General features: G+C 36.1%; 1 protein-coding gene across 4 annotated transcripts in view; it reads right to left on the bottom strand.

Moving 5' to 3' along the window:
• The window catches only part of MS3_00006658 (uncharacterized protein), a 47,853-nt gene that overhangs the window by 2,581 nt on the left and 19,504 nt on the right, over positions 1 to 25,768 (bottom strand). For 2 of the 4 annotated variants that reach the window (XM_051214860.1, XM_035731985.2), the window contains exons 6-7: positions 18,480 to 18,549; positions 2,606 to 2,745 (exon numbers count right to left, since the gene is read on the bottom strand). In XM_051214860.1, the coding sequence (XP_051068044.1) occupies positions 2,606 to 2,745; positions 18,480 to 18,549 (210 nt within the window). Of the gene's footprint in view, positions 1 to 1,361; positions 2,746 to 15,286; positions 21,846 to 25,768 lie in introns of those variants that run through there. The other 2 variants (XM_051214859.1, XM_051214861.1) reach the window with 2 other exon arrangements.

The raw sequence follows: 25,768 nt of genomic DNA, 5'->3' as shown, positions 1-25,768 counted from the left end.
AATCTAGAAGAAACTGCATAGATAAATAAACTAGATGGCTTAAATTTTCGCGAGAAATTTATATCAGATGATTTGATTCATATCAACATAACACAAGACTGAGAATGTAACAAGTTATGAATATCTATAAAACTTTCTATGAAAAACCATACTACTTTTGCACGATAAGTAATATAATGATACATACAGTATATTCCAAACCATAGCTTACACAATTGGAGAATTTCTTAGGAAATAGGATTTTACTTTGTGTGAAAGACTTCATGAAATATATCGTCATCATTTGATACGCATTTGGTGTCTAGGTAAGTTGTATAAGGCACATTTTCTGTGCATATATTGCTTAACTGAGATTGATCATTCAAAAACCAAACTGTATACAGAAATACACGCTAAACCAATTACTTGAAATATCAGATAATTGATGATATTGTCAACGAAAAACCAGGGTATTTAATTTTCATTATTGTTATTACGAAAATTACAACCTAAATAATATTGTGGTATATTAATTGTGACTTTATTACACGATAATAAAAGGTATTTATGAAAATATTCAGATAAACCTTGATGATAAATACGCATTTTATTGACGCTTTAGAAACTTAACATAGTGTAAGGTTGTACAGAGATATATATTTCATTTAGGAACTGAATATATATCATTATTATTATTTCAGAAAATCTATCTAAATAAATACATCCATTCAATTGGACTATATCGTTTTACATTCGTATGGCAAACTATACTAAATGTGTAATTAAATAAATAATATACTTGTAATATCCCAATGAGTAGAAAAATTAGATTTTCTGGCGTTTCGTGACTTAGTATAAGCCACTTCTTCAGAGGATAGATAACCAAATTAAAAACAATCGACGTTTAAATAGTACAACGGAACAAATTATCAAATCAAACCTTAGTAATGATACCTAAATGTGTAATTGTTTTACTACTACTTCAATTCTGTTAAACATTTCATTATCAATTTTCAAATAATCAAAAGAAGTGAATATATATTTAGTATATTAGATGGTAATCATCGCAAAACGTTTTTTTTTTTCAATATTTTAGTGTTTATCATTGTAAAAAAATTTTAATGAACGTGATGAAGAATTTACTTTCAACAAACATTGTAATTTTTCAAATTTGGTAAAAACAAACTATTATTCACAAGTGATTGATCACTGGGTGGTGATCAATGTCATGCTTGTCTAGTCCTTATTAGTGTAGATCGAATGCTATCGATCATGTTGCAATGTTGCCACCAGTCTAGGTGACTCGACACTGCGGGCACTATGTATTGAGATTTAGATGGTGGTTGGAGGTAATCAACAGGAAACCCGGGTCCAGGGTTTCCTGTTGATTACCTCCAACCACCATCTAAATCTCAACAAACTATTATTATAATAATCCTAATCATGTTATCACGTACATTCATTTCAAACAGCTAGGTGATGTTCTATCAAAGTGATGTTTGTTAGTGTCAGATTCCTTACAGATACAGAGTGTGTTAGACAATTTCAGATGACTGAAAATGTAAAGATCACAGACTTAATGACGACTTATTATTCGTAGTGAAAATGTACTAATATATAAAATAAATTTGTATCTGAAAAGGGTTTTGTGGATATTAGTTTAATTCATGAGTCGATTAAAGCTAAACCACCTTGAAAAACGTGGATGCGCACTACTGACGAGTCCCATACTAGGACGAAACAGTGTAGTGAAATTTAAAAGTTAGTTTCAATGATCAAGCTAAAAATGTACTCATGATAAATTCCAAGTTCGTAACTTGATGTGATCATGAGAACATATTCTTCTGAGAGTTTCAAAATAATTTGAGACAACTATCCAGTTTGCATTATTTTAAATAAATTCCTTTCAGCTGACATTATCGGAAATGTTTTAAATATTTATTATGCGTATCGCAATCAAAATTTTTAGTGACTTTTCCGTTCATATATTAAATAATTACTGGATACTGGAGTGTAATTTTCATTAGTGATTTCACATCAGGTCCCATATTTTACTATACGTGTGCTTTTTATGTGAGGTATATCGGTATTCGATATATTGAATATTATTCATAGTAGACAGTCGTGGATAACTCGTCTATTGAAATGAAAACTACACACTGATCTGCATCACTTACTCTATATGATTCTGGGTATGCTGCAATCATTAAAGATTTAGAATGTTTTAGATAACTTCAGATCAATTTTTCAATTGATGTCACCTCATAAGAAAATATGATTTGCAAATAGCGGATTACTAGTTAACTCGAGAAAAACAGTATTCTGTTTACAATGATAATCTTACTGATTTATCTCTTTTTGTACAAATACACAGCGAAACAAGAATATTGTTTTTGAAACCTAAAGAAATAGAAAATACTATGAACCACTAATTCGTTGATATTTTAAGGTATGAGTGTATTTTTCGAAGCATCAATATATCGGGTTTTAGTTGAAAAAAAAATTGGTTAAAGCTCTTAACCTCTCTATCATTTTTACTCTATTAGTTAATTAACGAAGAACAGTTGAACAAACGAATGAAATATTAATTATCAAATTATGATATAAACCAATAAAAACTATTCACTTGATCTAATTGTGTTGTTGATTTTGGTTCGTGAAAGAAACTTTTATACTTTGCTATTTTATTCAGTAAACCTGTCGCCTCCCAATGATTATGTAAAATTGACTGATATTCATAAGATGGAGTAAACACAACAATTCCAGCTACAATGAGAACAAGAAAAATCATACATAAAGTTAGAGGTGGGTAATAATTAGATAAAATAACATACAGGAGGATCACAGCTAGAACTAAGTAAATCGACCAAGTTTCATAAATACTACCTAGACACGGTGAGATAAACTATCAATCAATCAACTATTAGTAAGGTTTCGTGATATCTAGTTGGTTATAATCAAGACTGCTATATGTGCATTTTAATCGGTTCCCTCAAAATATACCTGTATAAACATATTTATATAAATAAATTAGTAGCTATTTGGACTTAGCAGCTTAGTGGATAATGTTTTGGGCATTTGGAGCCAACGGTACTGGATTCAAATGTCAATGAGAATGCCAAAACTGAGACCTAGGTACATCCAGGTGAAGAGTCACGAATAAGACGAAACACGCGTTCTGAACTTTACTACCAGTCACATATCAATTGTGTTTAACCAACTAGCTAGTTTACAAGAATTTTCTTATGCTGAGAAGCACTAGCAGGTTATTTATTTGGCTAAATATAATTAATGGATATCCCTGAACTGAAGACTCATGATGATTAGCAGCAGAAACCAACAGGGGAATCCATGCTCTACAACAGGTCATGAGGATGAGATCAATGAAAATAAGACATAACAGTGAATACGCTTAATTTGTCTAACTGATTTAATCGGATAGATTAAAAGGTATACATTTAATTTTTGAAAACTATAGAGGTTAATATTCAGCTATGAACAAAATATCTCATATTCATTGGTTTATCTAACAAAAGCTCAGAAAATATGAAAAATCCTTTAATGTGGAAAGTTGATTAATTTCAAATGATTATTTTTGAAACATGTTTTCACTATTGTTGATAATGAACTCAATGAAATCTTGAGTCAGACACTGCAATATTGATTTGTTTAGCTTAGGAATTTGATTGTAAAGTTGTTAGCCAACAATAGTTGATTTACATTATGTAGAAGACAACATCACTAATTAATGAAAGCAAAAGTTTATATATTAATTACATTAGCTATTTTAGTTAGGATTGGTTTTCTTGGTTCAAAGTAACCCATAATAATTATACAAAGAAGGTACGTGTATGATGGAGAGAGAGAGCAAAGCTGGTCGACTAGAATCAGGATATGAAGAAATAAATGAATGAGTGTATCTAATGAAATATTAACAAAGGAACATTTCAAACTGACACAATATTCAAAATAGAATATAGAACGAAAACCTATACAATACTGAAATTCTGTGAAGTCAACTGATTTAGTAATTCAAAGGTTCATTGATTTTAAATTCGGTTTCAACTCAGGTTATTCGTCGATTTTAATCAGAATCTGGAATTTTGCACATTAAGCTTATTTTATACCCAAAAGTAAATTCCTAATACTTGCTAAGATTAGTAGATAGCAATGAAAGTTGTATCAAGATTACATAGTTCAGATGGTAGTTTAAATTAGCGAAAACCTGAGCTAAAATTTATGTTATACAGAGAAATATTGGATCTTCTCTTATTTCCCTCAACTCTAAAAAACAGATCTCCATCTAACTTGTTCTTTTAATAAACATACAATCCAAAGAGATTCTATATGTCTTTTTTAACAAATCCAAAAATGTTATTAAAAACATCTAAACAATAACAGAGGCTCGTCAGGAAATTTGCAATTTCGAGGTTATTACATAATATATTCAAAATAAAATAATGCAAATATCCCAAAACATGTTGTTAACGTTAAAAAGATTTACAAAACCTTAACAGGTTTCGAATAACCCAACTCAGAATTGATATATAAATTAGTATACTGGATATTTGATTCAAATGCCATAGTACGGTAGAGATTGAAGAGTCCGCTCTCCCTCTCAAATGCTCTCACATGGCCACGTGTATATAGCCTCTGCCAGGGAAGTCCTACTCCCTGCCTTCTCGTGGCGGGGGTGTTGTTTACGGAATTGAGAGGATGAAAAGCGAATGTTCAGCGCTTTAATCGGGTTGGTGGACACGAAGAGTCCACCTAGGGGAGTCGGAAAACCCTGATTCCAAACCGATGGTGCACATGGGCTCCAGTACCCTTAAAGAACAAATGGCGTATGAAACAATCGTTATTCACCGGCTACAATGGGACTGAACCTCCTTACGATGCTCCACTGCCTTGTGGATCAGACCTTTAGGTCGAAGGCTCCGGGTGTGGCCTCCTAAGAAAACCACCTGCTTCGATTTGGGCACCCAGGCAGTATCACAGCCCTCACACAATTCAAATGAAATTTGTGTGGCGCATATGTATCTGGTGCCCCCTTGTACCAGTATTTATGTGTTCAGATAATAATAAAAAATATAACAAATACTTGATATTCTTCTTATACACAATTATTGAGAAAAAAATAGTTAAATACCCATTGAAACTACTCTTAAATAACTTTAAACAATTCGATCATGAGAAAGTTATTGGTATAAATTTGAATATACATTACGTCATAATCAGTTTCATTTTCATATGATCCACATTTGAGAAAGAACAATACTTAGAATTGATTCAAACGTGACCAGTAAATAAGAATTGGTCAAAAAGAAAAGTTAAACAATCCAATAATTATGATGATCTTTTTTAAACTAAACTAAATTTTATTTTTCTTATTAAAGATCAGATGATCATGTTATTGTATAAATTCAATAATGCTAACATTATTTTTTGTTTATTATTATTATTATTATCCGTTTCTTTTTTGATACAGAATATAGATGAAATACTTCTCTTTTATCAAGCGAATGTAACTCACCAATTACAAGTTTCAGTACGCAGCTATAAGTCACATTGAGATAACTTACGAATTATTTGGTTATAAATCAATTGTTTTAACCATTAAACGATTGTGCTTCATTTTTATCGGACTGATAAAAATTTCGTAAAGTTTGCTTTGATTATCAACTATAATTTACATCTCTTATTATCACGCAATAATTGAAAGTGGTAACCTCAATTGTGGCATATAAACCAAACAATTTATTCATCTTACAAATGATTGTTTTAATTTTCACAACCAAAAATGAAAATAAAACAGAAATGTTCAGCACACTCTACTTCAGTCGTAAACGATAATTTACATAAGTTCAATTTATGTCTCTCTAGGTCTGAGTTAAAGTAAATGAAAGACTACTTTTATTGTACATGAAACACATATGAACAATATATATATATATAATGAAATTTCGTTCACACGATACAGGTAAGCCAAAAGAAATAATCAATATATCTTGCATTAATGTAAAGACATATAAAACGAATACAGAGGATTTAACAATAATGTAATAATTTGAGGAGTTTTATATCGTCACGTTAAAATATGTAACAGGTTTCATAGGCTAACAGCTTTAGTAGTACTAAATAAGTGTATTTGACATATAGTCACTCAATATACAAGGTCATTCAGTCTGTCATAAGTAACATAGAACCTGAAATATATGAGCGTCGATTCAATTTGTCATATAAAACTAACACGATAACATGAAAATTTTCAGATAAATGTTAAATTTATCAGTATAGGGTCGTGAACACTGTTGAATATGAATTGAGATCACGAACCAATCAATGTTAGACCACTACAGAAAACCTGGAAGCACGGTACGGCAGATTAATCCTAGTACTAATGAATAGATTCGAGAGGTAACTTTTGGAGTTCTAGTGAGAATCAATGACAACTGAAGTTCATTTATTCAAACATATAAACATTGGTACAAGGAGGCACCAAATAGATATTCGCCACATAAATCATTTGATTGTGTGAGGGATAGAATACTGACCAGGCACCAAAACAAAACCAGATAGGTTTCTTAGGGAGCCACACCTCAAGCCATTCACCTACAGGTTTAATCCACAAGACAGTGGAGCAACGTCAGGAGATGCAGTCCCATGGTAGCCAGTGACTAACAATAGGTTAATACACTATTTGTTTCCTCAGTATTCTGCAGCTAATGTGTACCATTGGTTTGGAATCTGAATTTTCCAACTATCTTAGGTGGATTCTTCATATCGATCAACCCGGTTAAAGCGTCAGACACTCCTTTTTCGTCGTCTCAATTTCGTAAACAATACTCCCGCCTTGAGAAGATAGTGAGTAGGACACTCGTGGCAGTGGTTGTATGCACGTGGCCATGTGAGGGCATTTCGAGAGGGAGAGTTGATTTTCCTCACTCTCGGCCGTACCAGGGCATTTGGGGGCAGTTACCCACTGAAGACAATGGAAGTTAGTCGAACAATATTGTGGATTAGTTGAAGTTAGATGTTGACACCGCTGGATCCCAAGTGTGTTCGCGCAAGACAAAAGTTCCTGGAATCAAGTCCCGCGTGCGAGGTCGTGGATGCTCATTGCTGAGCAGTCCCGTACCAGGACGAAACGGCTACCCAGTGGTAGCCTAGCATTGATCAGTTCATTCTATCAATTAAAATGTTAAGATGACAGTATCTTCGCCTTTGCGAATGACTTCAAGTCATGACACCCAATATCTCCAACCAATCGTTACAATGATGTCGTAATCCTAAACCAGGTACTTCGTACCTACACACACGGGACAGTCAAACAGTCAATGACTTCATGGACTAATGATACGTCTTTGTTTTCTCGTTCTTAATCTCTTACATCCTGCTCCTATGCCACTAAACATTGTATGACGAGGTACGTAGTGGTTGGATATACCGAAAACATATTCAAACCACCTCGGCTGAAGATGAAAGTTAATCACTTTAATCCCAAGTCAGTCAGTCAGTAACAACGTAGAACTTAGTACGTACGTACATCAGTTCGAGTTGCCACACCACATTAGCACAGAGATGCAATGGTCGATTCAAAACCCGTAGTGCTAGATGTAGTAAAATTATAAGCTGTAATCAGAAAAATTAGGGTTTGAAGATGTTATTCAAGTAGTATAATCCAGTGAAATAAATTTGGAAGGAGAAAAAATAAAGGGAAATGAAGAATTCAGAAGATTAAAATTTGGGAGAACACAAAGAGTGGATGCAACTGCGCCATTACAAACGATTTTGAGCCATTTCATTCAGGGTCTCTAACCATCTGTTGCTATCATCTCGCGGTCCCCAACCAGGTAGTCTACACCTAACAACATGGCTCAGTTCACTTGTCAGTGACTTCATGGATTTGTGCCATGTCTTGGTCTGGCTACCCCTAGCTTTCTTCCAATCTACTCCTATACAACAAAACATTGCACATCGAGGCAGTCGGTCATTGGGCATACGTAACACATGTCCCAGCCATCTCAACTGATGAAGTTTCACTACGTCATCAATTGATTTGCCATCCTTACCTAGTACCCGGTTCCTAACAACTGCATTACTTACTCGATGGTACCAGGATATACGAGCAATATTTCCAAGACACCTATGATGAAATACTACTAACCTACGGATATCCTCTACTCTTACCGGCCATGTTTCACTGCCATGAAGTAGGACGGAACGAACTGCTGCACAGTAAACACGTCATTTGGTCGATAGACGGATATCTCGCCTACGCCATAAATGACGCAAGTTGGCAAAAGCTAGTCGAGCCTTCTGTATCCGTGTTGAGATTTCGTCACACAACAGACCACAAGGGCTAAATGAGACTCCCAAGATAAGTGAAGCGGTCGACACGCTCAACTACTTCACTCCCTATCATTAGTTCGGGTGTCGATGCAACCCAATCCTCAAGCAACATTTTGCATTTCGAGGAGGAGAATCGCATCCCGAACATGCTTGCATTGTTGCTTACAGTGGTCAGAAGACTCTGCATTTTGTCAGCGTCTTCACCAAATAAAACCATGTCATCGGCAAATTCCAAGTCAACAAGTGAACCTCCCCGGTAGAAGTTCAACCCCTGGAAATTTAGATGAAGAGAGTGTTATCTCTAAAAGCACGTCAACGACAAAGTTAAACAAGAATGGAGAGAGTGGACAGCCCTGACGAACACCACTTCAGGTAATCAATTCTGATGACAATTCGCCATAAGCTCTCACTCGACCAGTTGTGTTCGAGTAGAGAGCTTTTATAAGGTTAATGTACTTCATTGGTACTCCTTTCAGTGACAAACACTGCCATACAACCTCACGATCAACAGAGTCGAATGCCTCCTTTAAGGTAGAGAAATACTACCATTGTGGAGCGTCTGAATGTGTGTCTGTGTTCTAGAACCTGGCGTAGTGTGAATATCTGATCTATACAACCACGTCCCGGTCGAAAACCGGCCTGGTTTTCTCTAATCTGCTCTTCACGAGCTTTAGTTAGGCGTCGCAGTATCATTGAAGCTAATATTTTAGACACTATATTAGTCAAACTGATTCCTCTGTGATTGTCAAAAGAGTAATTTTGTCTTCTCTTATAGACTGGCACAATCAGTGAGATTGAGACCAGTCAGATGGGGTTACGTCCAGTCCACAGATTCTACCTAAGACCTCAGTCAATCTCACTCCTAATACTGGACCTCCCTCCTTAAAAATCTCGGGAGTAAACCTGTCATGGCCTGCTGCTCTCCCACGCTTCAGATTTCCTATGGCTTTTACAACTTCGTAAAGACTCTGAGGACCTACACTAACTTGCCATTCAGGTCAACTGGAGATCGTGGGAAACCGAAGTGTGGTTGAAGGCCAATTGAACTGATCCCTAAAGTGTTCTGCCCATCAATTCAATCTCCTGAATTGAGAATGTATAATATGTTCATCTTTCTCTGAGAGTGTTTCGCTAATAGTCGGGTTCCTAATACCGGTTTCCTTAACAAGTCTGAACAGTTGTCTACTACTACCTATTGCCGCTGCCTTTTCCATCTCTCTTGCTTTCGCTACCCACCACTGTTCACGATCATTGCGTAGACTTCTTGTGAGCCTGCGCTTAAGCTGACTCCGCTCCTCATTATGTTCAGAGCCAGGCGGAATGAGTTTCCGAGCATCTATCAGTGCGATAGATGCTGCTGAGATCCAGTGTTGCTCCCTAACCTTCTGGTTTACCTTACTAACAGATATCACTGCTGTTTCCACAGCTTTTCGTATATCATTCCATGCTGCCTCGGGGTGGGCATCACATACATGGCTGCCTAACTGTTTTCCTAGTTGTTCCTGAAATATACTCTTAGCTTGACTATCATTAAGTAGGACCCTAAGAGGTTTCCTAGCAGCGTCTCTCCTACGTCCAGTAAGACGCAGGCAAATACGCGCTCGTACTAGAGCATGATCTGAATCTAAGCATGTGCTCCAGAGTTAGCAACAGTCTTCTATCGAGCCCCTCCATCGGTGGCTGATAGCGATGTGATCTATTTGAGTCCAACGTTGGGACGAATTAGGGGGTCACCATGTTAAAAGATGTTTTTCCTTATGCTTAAAGTTAGTATTTGCAAGGAACAGGTGGTTATCTGAGCATAGCTACAACAGACGGTCGCCATTATCTGTTCTTTGAGCCAGGATGCCATAAGATCCACCCAGCTATCTTTCCCTATCGCTTAGTTTACCTACTTGAGCATTAAAGTCACCGGCCACTATTACTACATCCGAGCGCATAGCTTTTCGGAGAAGGTCGGAGAGCTTTCTGTAAAACTCATCTTTTACATCATCTGCGCTGCAGTCAGTGGGAGAATAGGCAGAGACGACAAAGAGGCAATGACGAGTGGCCCTATCTTTTCGGATCCTTACTGTTCCGTTCAGTCGGACAGCGCACAAACGGCTGTCTACTGGGATCCACTCTAAGAGAGCTAGATCTGCCCTAGGATTCAATGCTATACCTACGCCGGCGAGGCCACGGGGAGCAGAATCCGGGCTTCCAGATACACGAAGTGTGAATCGAGTCGGTTCTTAATTTTGGCATGGTGAGGTCAAATGGATGACACTACTCGGATCCTGTATGCGCGTTTCGGAGACGCAGCACACACCGATGGCGCGGGATTCCAAAGTCCTAGCTAAGGAAGCCTGTTGTCCTGTTTGGCACAGTGTTCGTACGTTAAAAGCTCCTACATGTAGTTTAGAGCGTGGTTCCAGGAGACCAGGAATAACGTTCCGCGTACTCGAATCGTTTGCACTAGCGGTGCGAGATGATAAAGAGACGTGAGGAGGGTTAGTCATGAAGATAAGAGAGGTATTAAGAGGTGTAGGAAGGATTTGAATGTGACCAACTTGGTCTCGTGTGCTGTTAAGGGTATGAGGGCTGATATCACTTCCCGGCTTCCCACACCGTGGAAGGGTATTTCTTGAGGAACCTGAAAAGGAAATTGGATTAGTGTTGGTCTTAACGACCTGGGAGCGTGACCGCAGATCCCAAGGGACAACTGCTTGAGGCCGGTCGCTCACTGTTTTTTCGTGGAAGGTTTTTAATGTGTTAGCTCCGTTCTTCAAAGGGCCTTACCGCCAGAGACGGAAATCCATGAGGTAAGGTTAGGTTTGACATTTTAGGGTCGACCTCTTCTAACCCCACCTCTCCTTGTGGGAAGGCAGCATAGCTGCAGATGCTGGTTGTCTGAGGGAAACGATTTACTGCTACCACTCCCTTACAGTCAGCAGTACGACTTCCTCCTCAGACCTTGAGTTGCTGCTTTTAGTCTTACCGTTCTCCAATCGACCTGCCTGGCATGGTAGAACCTACAGGAACATATGTTCCAGCCAATATAGCTCGGTTGGGTCATCACGATAGGCAAGCCCCACCACCGCGTCAAGGTAGCAGCTTAGGTCTAGTATAATCCCAAGATAACCTTTTGGTAGAATCTGGGTGAAATAATAGTTCCAATCAGAGTATAGAAAAAGCCACCTATTAGCTGAAACTATCCAACATAATTAGACCATAATATAAGAGAAAATAACAATGAGAACAGGTTTAATTATACTATTTTGATAAGTCATATAAATCAGTTTATGTAAAAACATTAGTATAACTTTCATCAGAATTCGGAACTAATCATTAAACTTGAGATACTGTGGATGTTTCAAGCAAATTATTATTTCTAAATACCGATACCATATATCCCACTGCTCTCTTAATATAATGTTTAATGTTAGATGACATAGTAATAGACTACAAAAATAAGCTGGAGATGTTCAGACCAGAGTATGATATTAATAATTAGAGTCACTGACTGTTGAGTTGAGCTTTATCAAGGGAATCCAGACTTCTTGACTAGTCAATAAGATAACTGCAATCAGTAGTTAGAAATTTCAGATAACATAGCAAACAATAATCAGTTGCAAGGACACTCATGTACTATGTGATTGAGTTCTATTATTTATTTATTTATTTCAACACATAGATAATGGTACAAAGAGGCACCAAATACATATGCGCCACACAAATCTCATTCGATATGTGTGAGGGCTGTGATACTGCCTGGGTGCCCAAACCGAAGCAGGTGGTTTTCTCAGGGGGCCACTCCCTGAGCCTTCGACCTGAAGGTCTGATCCACAAGGCAGTGGAGCAACGTCAGGAGATGCAGTCTCATGGAAGCCGGTGACCAACGAGTGGTTCATACGCCATTTGTTCCCGCAGGATACTGGAGCCATGTGCACTATTGGTTTGGAATCCGGTTAAAGCGCCGGACATTCGCTTTTCGTCCTCTCATTTTCGTAAACAACATCCCCGCCACGAGAAGGCAGTGAGTAGGACTTCCCTGGCAGATGCTATATACGCGTGGCCGTGTGAGAGCATTTCGAGAGGGAGAGAGGACTCTCCCCACTCTCAGCCGTGCCAGGGCATTTGGGGGCAATTGAGTTCTACAAATAACTAACTTTTAAGAAGTCATTTTTGATTTTAGTGGGTGATGAAGTTTCAACAAAGTTCAACCATCCATTTGAGTTACACACGTTCATTATTTAATTTCAAGGGATATCAAAAAAAGAATATCTCCACAGTATCAGGAACTGATTGAGGTTATTTTAATTCTTTTTTTTCACAATAACTATCAATCCGCCTGGAGCCCCTCTGGGGCTACTGCCAGTCCCAAACCCGGATAAAAGAGGAGGGTTGGGTATGTGGTTAACGACCCCATCCCGTAGAAAACTAACTCGCTAAAAAAACACTAACTAATGCAATTCATGATTGGTTTTGTAATGAACAATTAACAGTTAAATTTCAGATTAACTCTTAAATCATCTGTGATTTATCATAAAGTTTAAATAGTGAAACTTTTTATAATTAAATTTAATATTTGAATTACGTAAATAAATTTTCAGCTATCCGATTGTATAATTTATAACCTCGATTCAATAAAATCTAACTCGAATATCAATGTATCAATAGGAACTTGTGATAAATTACATAATTATAGACACTAAATTCAATCTGATAACTAAATAAAAATGAGGAATAAATTATATTTTTTTATATTCAATAAATGAAAATTTAAAAAAATGACCTATTTACAGCTTGTTCTAACTAGCCAAAAGTATTAACATTCTCTTACGTTGAAAAAGTGTTTGACTAACATTGGTGCTTCGCAGTATAACTAATCTTACCAAGATAAATAAATTGGGTTATACTCATTTTACTGAACGAATAGTTAACTTATATGTGAATAGAAATAAACATAATTTTATATACAATAACATGCCTCAATCCAAGAACGATTGTGGTGAACGAGAACACAGGCGTGGACAACCAAACATATACGGATACAATATTAAAGAATCTCTTAGTAAAATCTGAGAACCATAATGTAAATAATTCATTTGCAAAATATTCATCACTTGTCTCAGAATTTATTGTGTCTTCATTTCCATACTAATCAATCTCTGATCTAGTTCTCTTCTCTTTGATCTTCTCAACTTTCCGCCGCTCGGCATTCCACTTTCGACTGGTGATACATACTACTTATATCTGTCGCCATCAGTAGCACACCACACCATGAAAGTTTGGTTTACACAATTATTTAACATTTCATGATTAATTCAACTACTCAAGTAATAGTAATGATAAATAAATATAAATATACGTTGCCCATACATGTACAAGTCTGTCCATATATTTATAATTTACCTTAGTTGAAATGTAATTGCGAAATTGAAAATAAGATTTACATTAATTTGAAAACAAAAACAACTGCTTTCTTAATTTAAAAAGAAGTAATTAATTACATTTGGCCAATATAGTGTTTATTATCATTCGATCTCAATTGAAATATGGAGTTAATTTATTTCTACCTACCACAAATATAATTCACTCCACAACACTGATAGAAATATTATGGATTTGTTTATTGGAGTGAATATATATATTACACACCTTAGAGCAAAGTAACTAACCAATCATGTATGGTATAAGCGTACTTTAAATAAACTAAATAAAACAATATTGAACCTCAAAAAAAAAATTATATCAATTCTATTATCAGAAGAAGTTTTGTGGAGATTTTTAAAAATTTCAATAATTGAAATCATGAGTCAATTGAAGCTAGACCACCATAGAAAACCTGGAAGCACTGGACGACCGTTTCGTCCTAGCACGGGAGTCTTCAGCAGTGCGCACCCACTATCCCGCCCCCTGCGAGATTCGAACCTAGGGGTTATTCGTCTCAGGCGCGAGCGCTTAACCATTAGACCACTGGACCCGCATCCGACGGATGTGCACTGCTGAGGAGTCCCATACTAGGACGAAACGGCCGTCCAGTGCTTCCAGGTGTTCCATGGTGGTCTAACTTCAATTGACTCATGATTTCAACCATTAAACTTCTATTATCAATTTTTTGATAATTCTGATTTTGATTAATACCCTGAAGAGGACTAGAAAGGTTTGCTGGACGAAACGTTGGAATTGATTCGATTTCAATCGTTGAGATTATTTCAAATATAATTTTACACAAACAGTATATCAATTCTAATTCTTAACAATTATCTTATATGACGGAAACGAGATAATGAAGTTATAAAGAAAAGCAATAAATATAATTATAAACTATTCAACTTTCAGAAATACAAAAAATTAACTATTACTTAGTACTGATACACGTTCCCACAAATTAAACGATCTCGAATATAAAGACTATAGTAAAATGTAAGTAAGATTTATGGGTTAATCTTTTGCTTCATTGTTCTAGGGTCATTTTCAATCGATTAGAAGTTTGGGCAAAATATAATGTCAAGCCAAACTGTAAATGGATGTGTTTAATGTTGTATGATTAAAGCATATCACTATATATTCGGACACACCCATTTAGTTATTTCACTATGCTAGAGTTGATGTCATTAGGGGTAGTTACTATCTTTTATTTCAATTTCGAATGTCTTGCTGAGAAATAAAAAAATACTCAATTATTGAAATGGATACTTATCACGACAATGAATAATGATAAAATTATATTGCAAAACAGAATGTATTACGGAAATTTGGATGATAAGATTCTGATTTAATAACTGATTGGTATTATATTGTGAGAATTCACAAAAATCTTATTCGACAGTATATGTGCGCTTTTAAGTTGTAAAATAGGACTAAAGATGTGAAGCTTCAAATATTTCATTATTTGATGAAAACAGAGCATGTTGGCTATTATCTCCTAAACATCGACATGAACTGAACAAAAAATATCTTAATAACTTACACTGTTTAAAAACAATGCTGTAATTCACCGAGTTCATTGTCCCCAAATGGCCACGTGCATACAACCACTGCCACGAGTGTCCTACTCATTATCTTCTCTCAGCAGGAGTGTTGTTGAGGATGAAAAGCCAATGCCCGGTGCTTTAACCGGGTTGATCGATATTAAGAATCCACCTAAGATAGTTGGAAAATTCAGATTCCAAACCAATGGTACACATTAGCTGCAGAATACTGAGGAAACAAATAGTGTATGAACCTATTGTTAGTCACTGGCTACCATGGGACTGCATCTCCTGACGTTGCTCCACTATCTTGTGGATTAAACCTGTAGGTGAATGGCTTGAGGTGTGGCTCCCTAAGAAATCTATCTGATTTTGTCATGGTGCCTGGTCAGTATTCTAGCCCTCACGCAATCAAATGATTTATGTGGCGAATATCTATTTGGTGCCTCCTTGTACTAATGTTTGTGTTTAAATAAATAAATAAAAATGACTTTTAAATCATAATTAATAATACAGGGATTTCTTTACCTACATCTATTTAATTTATAGTAAAAGCGAATGATAATTAACGCTGTATATGTACATATACGACTCAATAATCTAAATTTTTATTAACATCCATTCACTCATAACAATGTCAAGTACAATAAGTACTTAAGAAAAAAAGACCATTTCTGTAATCATTCGTATTGGAAAAAGGGTTTTCTTTTCTTTTCTTTAAAAATCTAAGCTCATCATAGAAAATTATTTTGATATAAAAACACTGTTTATTTCATTTCAAGTGTTAAAATGATGACTATTAAAAACCTTCGAACGAAGAAGCGCTAGATGCAGAATGTTTAATCTGAAAGAACTTTAAGAAAGTTGCTTCCATCTTTGTCTAATTACATTTCAAAAATAGAGAGGTTTTTAAAGTGTACGACGATATTTATCAAAGGCATTGCTCATAGATAGCTAGCTTATCAAACTACAATATTTATTTAAATGTACAAACACAGGAGGACCACCCACGCAACAATTCTGACCATATAGCTATCATGTGTTGGATTAAACAAACTAGCATGAGTCATAAATTTTGTAACTCAGCTGCAATAAACTGGTCACGTGATGTATGACAGAACAACACGGAGATAAACTTGCTAGGACATAAACGGTCTGAGAGATGGTCTTGACCTTGGAAGACTAATGCTATTGGCAGACTCACAACTTGTAGTCTCAGAAATATGTGTCTAGTATCTAAGTTATTGATGCGTTATGTTACTAACCTCATTGTGTGATATTAATGTAATTTATTATTCACGACTGTACCCCTCTTACCATACGGATTTATTTGGCAACGCCTTTATTTGTCTTCTAAACATTCGATATGCGATAAGCGGTTGTGTATCTACTGGATTGCTTACCAATGTGTAGTTATTTTTAGAAAACTTGGCAAATCTTTACGCAATACAAAGTATTGAAAATGATAGGAATTCCCATCTGTCATGTAATACAGCTTATGACATTTTCTACATTGTGGAAAACCGTAGGTATACAGTGAGTTTTGTGGATTCCCAACTTAAATAATCTAGGTATTAAATATTCACACACAGCGTTAAAGAATGCAAAGCCGTATCCTAGATGACAGAACTGAACTATGAGATAAGAATGGCGAGTAATCAAGCTAGTAAACTATATGTTTATAGTCTTACTTTTTCCACTTGGTAAAGCTCATTACTGTCTATTTCAAGGAGTAACCTTACAATAAAATCACTAAAAGCCTTTCTCGTCAATGTATATATATAACAGAAATACATGGTAACAACGAACAAAACAAACACTAAAAACGCACTAGACGACTGTTTCCCTTAGTATATGACTTATCAGTAGTACACACCCAAGACGTCATCACTGATAGAACATGTGACTCAGCAACCTTCACAATGCCCAAAAATAATAACAATAAACATGTTTAGCTTAGATGATAATGATAAGAATAGGGTAGCCTTATTAGTTCATACACACTATTCCAATTTCAAATTCAGTCACTCCATTTATTAGCCTTAGATTGAGCAGCTTAAACAATCCAATTGTACAAAATTGACCGTTAACGGTTTGACATTCAGCCACTACCATATAATCCAATCAAATCGAAAACAATTATCGAGAAGTATGTTACTAGCGCTTGTGGTATAACAGTACTCATTAGAAAAAGATTTCTGCAGACACCTTTTAGCTCATTAAAACTACTTTATATATTTATGTACATAAACCAAATGATTGAGCCTATATGAAGGTTTACAGGTGATGGGAAAACAGAGCAAGTTCACTCACAGTTATCTAGTAGACACCAACTTTTACGCAATTTAGCTTACCACATAATAAATTTAGGGATAATTTTCTTATCTTAGTTTGACTTCTCTGGGGATTTTATCAAATTAATACCAAACTAACTACCAAGTACTTATAATAGGAATTTATGCTCAAACTTATCCTTTGTGTTTGGACATTGGAATCAGTTGAGAAGCTTGCGCGTGAAGATAGTTTCGAGTGCTGATGACAGTGTAACAGTCGAAGTAAATCCATAAGTACGGGAGCAAATGGTTTTCTTAGGTAGCCACTCCCCGAACCATTCACCTACAGGTTTAATCCACAAGATAGTGGAGCAACGTCAGGAGATGCAGTCCCATGGTAGCCAGTGACTAACAATAGGCTCATACACCATTTGTTTCCTCAGTATTCTGCAGCCAATGTGTACCATTGGTTTTGAATTTGAATTTTACAACTCCCTTAGGTGGATCATTCGTATCCACAAACCCGGTTAAAGCGCCAGACACTCCTTTTTCGTCGTCTCAATTTCGTAAACAATACTCCCGCCGCGAGAAGGCAATGAGTATAACATCCCTGAAAGTGGCAGTATACTCGTGACCATCTGAGAGCTGACTCTCCCCACTCTCGGCCGTACCAGAGCATTTGGGGGCAGCTGAGAAAGTTTCGCAGACTCCATACTTCGATTATAGTTGTTTTTGAAAGATTGCTTCCATCCGATGTCCGAGATTCTAAGATCAAGGATTCAAACTTATATGTTGTAGAGTTTTAAAATGAGAACGAATAGCAATCCATTTATACCCTCTTAGTTTATAATGGTTACTGTCGAATCATCATGTGAAATACAGTTAAGTTTTTCGTTACCGAAAAAACAGTTTAACATACCAGGCAGTTGTTGACATATTTGTAAAATTATTTCACCGCATGCATCTATCATATGTGGATTAGAACGGTTCTAAAAGATATGTAGTAAATATAAAACTGAATTCAGTTTTTACGTACAAAGAAAAACATTTACTATAGATATAGGAAGTTAAGAACATAATTGATAAGAATATGACTAGTTAACAGGCAATAAACAATAAAATAACTGTATGCTTGGCTTCAGTCTTAGTACTTAGATTTGAATCGCAATGCAATACAATGATATTAGTGCAGTTATATTCGATGATTAATACTGTAGGAGTAAACACATATGGGAATTCGAATTGGTAGAAAATAGATCCGAGCTTCGATGTAAACTTTAACACTGAGATATGAGTATATTCAGCTAGTAATGTAGCGTATGCTACTTGTGCTGACAGATGTAAGTAGTATGAATGCCAGCTGAAGACTGAACTGAAGAGAACAACAAGCAAAATGAAGAGTAATTGTATTAACAAGATTGGAAGAATTATGAAGCATGTACAGGAAAACTGAAGGAAGATGTGTAAATAATTTATTTAATGTATGGTTTTCATATTTTATGAAGGCACTCTGCAATTTTGTATAAACTGCTAATGTTAAAATGCTATTTTTCTGTCTACATGAATGAGATGTTAATTTACCTTGGACGAATATCTACACTAGATACCCTTCCAGTGTTTATTCTTCAGGACTTCGACACAACTCAGACCAAGAACACGTAACTAGTCCGACATCAAAAACGGACAACAATAGTAATAAGGGTAGGAAAATACATGACTCATTTAATGCCTGTCAGACCATCCTACTAGTCTGAATAAACAAACAACGAATCATTATTTCCCTCTCCCACACATCAAATACACCTAAGTTCTCGTTCGTTACAAAATGTATCCTGACAAGGCAAACACACGCATCCTGCGTTTTACTGCTAGCCATTGTTCAGAATCTAATTAACTTTTAGTATGAAACGAATTCCAGAGTACATGAATAGTATAATGGTAAATACGGTTGATGTTCTTAGTAAATATTCCAATGTACACTTTTATATCAATTTCGAAAGAACAAGAAGAGAATGATTATACATTTTTTAGATATACATAAGCTGATACACCATATACTTAAACTCCTGATAATAAGTTCCTAGCTGTTTCTTAAATCTTCAGAATTCTCATACACTTGAACCCGGAACAGCAGAGAAAAAGCATAAATTATGGACAGAATCTTTGCTTTTAAGATCGGCTCATATATAAACGACAAAATTATTGATAGGTTTGTAGATAACTCCAATATTCTAGGAACTTCTCAAAGGATATTAAATTTTGCAACAAAATATGATGAAATCGATATCTAAAAGCACAACTTACAGACAAAATATTGATGTGAAATCGTATGGCTACACATATCCACCGTATGTGAATAACTAAATAATACTACTTGTTCTGTTAATGAGTTAACGTACATTGTAATTTAGGATACTGGTCAGAAGTGAAATGAAGTACGTACTTTTGTATTCAACATTATTTGTTGGTGATGAGACTGAGTGAAGAATAAAATGAATAGTTTACGATATAATAGTTCAGTGGAATGAAAGTTCGCTACTGCTCGCTGTATGAGATCGCATAACTCACCAGCTTGAGATTAATACCAGTAATAGTTCAGAGTAGGTACTTTCAGTGATGATCGCTCAATATTATCCGCCTGTTTCCCTTATGAACAGTAAGATCTACCTTTTAATCGGATGAAATCTAACTTAGTCACAGTGTTTACTTGAATTTCATCCCTGTTCTGTTTTCCTATGATTTTGTTTCACGCTTATTCAGAAATATTGCCACTTTACTTTTTACGGCTTATACATTGGTAATACTCAGTGTTATGTTATACATAAATAAGGTAGTAGGTACAGATAATTTCTAAGACTTATGAATGAATAAATTTAAGTAAACGTAAACAAATTCATTTACAAAAATAAACTACATACACCATATACAGTATAGTGATACCGTTCAGTTATTTCAATAAAGGTAGATGTTCTAAAACATGGTTTTTTAATTGCATTTTGAATACAAAGATTCTTAAGTTTGATTCATACAATTTCAAGGGATCATGCCTTACGCTTATCTAAAAATGCTACCGATATAAAAGAGATGAATGTTTTTAAACTTAAAGGGTTTATAATTTCTCATGATTGATGATCGGGACTGGATTTTGATCAGTTTGTATTGCCACATGTGCATCCTGACAAGAATGCCTCTAATATAGCCCTTTTGCCACAAGTTTTAGGATTATTGGGTTGTAACTGATTAATTGCAGTCCTGAATACAAAAACAAAGAATACCTTAATACTGGTTTTACAAGTAAGTAACTATCTGGACTCAGTATCTCAATGGAAAACACGTTGATGTCTAAAGAAATCACTGCTAGATTCGAGTCTCATTATGAACACTGATAGGATCTCCTGATGAGTTACAAATAAAATGAAACTTGCGTCTTAGATTCTACATTCATTTGAAGGAGCCTAATATCGTCGTTTCCTAAGATAATTCTGTATAACATCTTATAAACTAAGCATTTATTTAATAACCGTCAATTTTTTACAGACATTCATCTTCATGGCTAGACAATAATGGTCTTTTCTTTTATATAAATCTACATTTATTTTCGATGAAGGACAGGATGTCTGAAGGTCATGTTTACTTGGAAAGAAAATAAATAATCAATGACACAAGAGACAAAAAGTCATATTATTATTAAATATGGATTAAATACTTTTGGATAGCTAAAAAACGAAAATGACTTGTACAACGAAATCCGGAACTATGAAGTCAGTTGGAATGAAACTATAACAAGAATAATTTGACGAAGATCAAGAGAATCCGAAATATTCCGTTTCTTTCGTAAAGAAACCACATTTTTGTATTTGTTTATCATTTAATGCCAACAGTAAATTAAGGTAAGAAAATAGCTACAAAGAGATAGACAATCTTTGCAATAGTCTGTTTATCAGTCAATTACCATTAAAGAGAACTGGTACGAATATGTATTGTTCCGAGATGTCATATACATCGCACTAACATAATGAAAGAGAGAGAAACAATTAACCAGACTGGCAGCGAATGTAAAGTTAATTTCAACTGTAATGAAAATCTAAACATAAAAAATACACGGAAAGTGGTTAGAAGTGTGATTCAGAACATATATTTAGTCCTATCTCGGACTCGTCAACTGGATGTACTTGTATCCTGGTATTGACATTCATACAGGGACTCGAACCCAGTAACCTTCACTTCAAACGCTCAATACTTTATTTGTTGAGTTACTGGAGTGTAAGTAAACCCAAATGATGAGCTACAAACAGTATGAAACGCATGTATTAAGCTTTAGGTCAGTAATATGACAGTTTTCTTTCGCTCTGCCTTTATGAACGTTCAATCACTAATCGAACTCAAAAGATACAAGTCTCAAAGTTGTACTAAATAAGCGTCAAGGGCGAAAACTAAATTGAAACAACTTTCCCACTCCCTGCATATTACGCACGGACTAATGGTTAGACAGATTAAAGATGTAACAAATGCATAGTTATTACAGCGACCGTTATTTTCAAAGGAAAACAAGATTGATTGTAAATCCAGTTGTAACTCAGTCCTCTTAAAGTAGAAAACCAATCATAAGTGAAATACTTATTATTAGATATCAACTGAATTAGAAACAAAAAAACTTACTGATGATTCATTGAACTAGTGATCAACTAGAAATAAATGGCAATGTAATATCTTGTTAATTACATTCAGCACTATCCAAACACTGAAATCCTTACACCAACCATAGTAAACGAACATCGTAAAGATTAATTATTTATGAGTATATAAAAATTGTAGACGACTGATTTGAACGAAAACACTAGTAATTTATTACAAATATAACTCGTTTAGCACTCACGTGTTCATGTACTTAAATTAAGTCAAATAGAATTGGGTTCGAATTAATAACCTATTGGCTAACAAACAACTAATTTAACCATACATGAACTAAAGACGTTTCTACACTGTGTTATCATTGGTTCTTTTAAGTCAAGATAAAGGATTAAGGATGGTGGTTTTTAATTCCCTTATCCAACAGATGAAACAAATATATGAAAATTATTTCAAAAGCTGAGTAAATAAAAATATGACAAGGAATATTTATGGGAGTAGTTGAGCAGGTAAACGACAAACAAACAAATGAAGAACATCTAAACATTTGATTGATATAAGAAAATTATAGTAATTTATCATATACTACTTACTACTAACATAGATATGATAATATACACTTTGTATTTTGTTTTAATTTTTATTCCATTATCATATTTTACTTCCTAATTTGCATAATTAACTGACCTTGAAGGACATTTTAGACCAGTAAACAGAAAATGACCTATGGTAGTGTAAATACAAATTAGTCCGTTAATTTATTCTACAGGTAAATTTTTCTAATTTTTTTGCTCTTCAAATACTCATATTCATTGATCATATATATTAAATTATCAAAATTGATAGAAATGAAGGATAAATAAAAGTCATAAATTCAGAGCATAACACATTGTTTAGCTGCTAATTTCACCAATGGAATAAACTATTTAAGATGTTCCACATCGATCTAATTTTATTTCACTAAACGTATGAAATAAATCCTATTTTTTTATAAACTATAAAAACTAAAATCATTGCTTGGAGTAAGTTGAAAAGAAGAGAGAGAGGAATAAACGCGTTTTATTTATTTATTATTTATTTATTTGAACACATAAATATTGGTACAAGAGTGCGCCAAGTATATATATGCGCCACACAAAACAATGAAAATTTGAAGAGAAGGAAAAATAAAAAATGGTAAGGAGGGTAAAAAAAAAAAAACAATAACGAAAAGCTTGGTGTAAGGTAGTGTAATAATAATAGTGGTAATAATAGGGGAACGGAAAGGTACAATCAGAAGAAATCTTTCAGTTAAGGAAGATACAAGCATTTTTTTAAATGAAAAAAGTAAAAGAAGGTTACAGCAGGATCGCCACTGGCTTCTATTCTGAGCCATATCTGATAACGTCTCTAGCCACTGTGTCGCACTATCTCTCAGACCCCAGCAAGGGAGTCATGGAGGACCAACACAAGCCAGTCCTTTGCAGCTTTCTTTCATACCACGACACCATGTCATACACTGACCACCTCTCCGCTTCTTCCAACCAGTCTCAGCGTCGGTAAATAATGCGCGACGTGGAATTCTCTGGGACGACATTCGTAGAACATGTCCAAGCCACCGAAGTCGGTGTTTCAAGATGGTGACACCAATTGCATTATCGTCTCTGCGCCCAAAAACACGGTGCCGAACCTCTGCATTACTAACAAGTGTTGCAACTGCATGTCAGCAATCCTTCGGAGACAACGATGATCGAACACAGAGAGTCGTCTAACGTCCTCAACTCGGAGAGGCCAGGTTTCACAAGCATAGAGAAAAACTGCCCTCACCGACTTATTGTAGATCCGACCTTTTACAGTCAGATTAACATCACAAAGGCGCCAAAGGTGGCCCAGATTGGCATAATCCTCTCTGGCTTTCACTATATGTGCATTAATCTCATCACTCACGCCACCACCAGCACTTATGCAGCTACCCTGATACACGAACTTCTCGACTATTTCTATCTGCTCACCGTCCAGGGTGAGTACAGGATTGGAATCCTGCCAGTCTTGTAGAAGTACTTTGCACTTCGAAGGTGCAAAGCGCGTACCGTACCTACGGACACTGATTGCCAACTGAATAAGTACGGATTGCATGGTTTGGGCATTATCATCGCACAGTAAGACAATATCATCCGCATACTCAAGGCCGAGAAGTCTTTCTCCAGGCAACAGATCCACACCACTATTACTTTCATTCATCAGAGCTGTTTCCAGAATGTCATCAATGGCAAAGTTGAAGAGGAATGGTGAGATTAGGCAACCATATCTAACCCCACTGCTCGAATGGAACAATGGAGAGAGGTGGTTGTATGCCCTCACTCTGCCTGAGGTGTTTGTATATAGGGCTTTTAGGATGTTAATAAACTTCAGAGGCACACCCTTCTTCAATAGACAATCCCAGAGAACAGTGCTGTTCAACAAATCGAAGGCAGCCCTGATGTCAAGAAACATTACGATTGTTGGCTTGTGATAAGTATGGCGGTGTTCTAACATTTGTCGAAGGGTGAATATATGATCAATACATCCTCGACCAGAACGAAAACCAGCCTGCTCCTCGCGAGTCAAACTTTCTCGAGTTTTGAACAACCTACGAAGTATGACGGAAGCCAATATCTTGGATGCAATCGGAAGTAGACTTATCCCCCGATAGTTGTTACAGGAACGACGTGAACCCTTTTTAAAGATAGGGACAACTATCGACTCATTCCATGACGTTGGTACACTTTCTAGTTCCTAAACCTTTGTAAACAACGTCGTCAATTCCTTAGTCAAAAAGTCACCACCATTTTTAAAAAGAGCCGGAGGTAAGTCATCTGAACCAGGTGATTTGTAGCGCTTAAAAAGTTGGAGTTCCTTGCGGACTTCTGCCTCATTTGGTGGATCAGTCGTCACCGGCCATGGAAGACAGGACAGTCTGACTGATGTTGCCAGAGCAACAGGCCAGTTGAACTGCCCTTCGAAAAATTCTGCCCATCGTGCAAAACGTCGATGAATGTTGGTGATTGGCGTTCCGTCATCCTCGTAGACTGTTTCGTTCACACCAGACTTCTTGCTGCCAGTGGCTCGGATGAGTTGGAAGAGCTTCTGGTAGTTACCAGATGCAGCTGCTGCTTCCAACTCATTAGCACGCTTCGACCACCAGGCTTCTCGGTTCTTACGCAAGCTTTGCCCAATTTCTTTACGTAACATCCTTCGTTTGTGCTCAAACTCACGGTCACCCGGAGTAGACCGACGGGCTTCAATGAGTTGTAAGGAACCAGAAGAAACCCAGTGCTTATAAGCGAGACGTTTCGCGAACCCACAACTGACTGTACCCGCCATTTTCATGGCGTCATGCAATTGCGACCAATGCTCATCTATATTTTTTGGTGGAATGGTAGCTAGTCTAGAAACTAGCTCGGTTCGATACTCACTTGCAACAGAAGTTGCAACCACCTAGCTAACACCAATCCGTTGGAGGCGGTCACTTCGTTGTCCACTGAAAAGTAAGGTAAGATTGGCGCAGACCAAAGCATGGTCAGAGTCCAGATAGGTGCTCCAAAAGGAGCGGCAGTCTTG

The sequence above is a fragment of the Schistosoma haematobium genome, chromosome 2, assembly GCF_000699445.3.
Source record: "Schistosoma haematobium chromosome 2, whole genome shotgun sequence".
Taxonomy (NCBI): Eukaryota; Metazoa; Platyhelminthes; class Trematoda; order Strigeidida; family Schistosomatidae; genus Schistosoma; species Schistosoma haematobium.
This window is presented reverse-complemented; position numbering and strand designations above follow the sequence as displayed.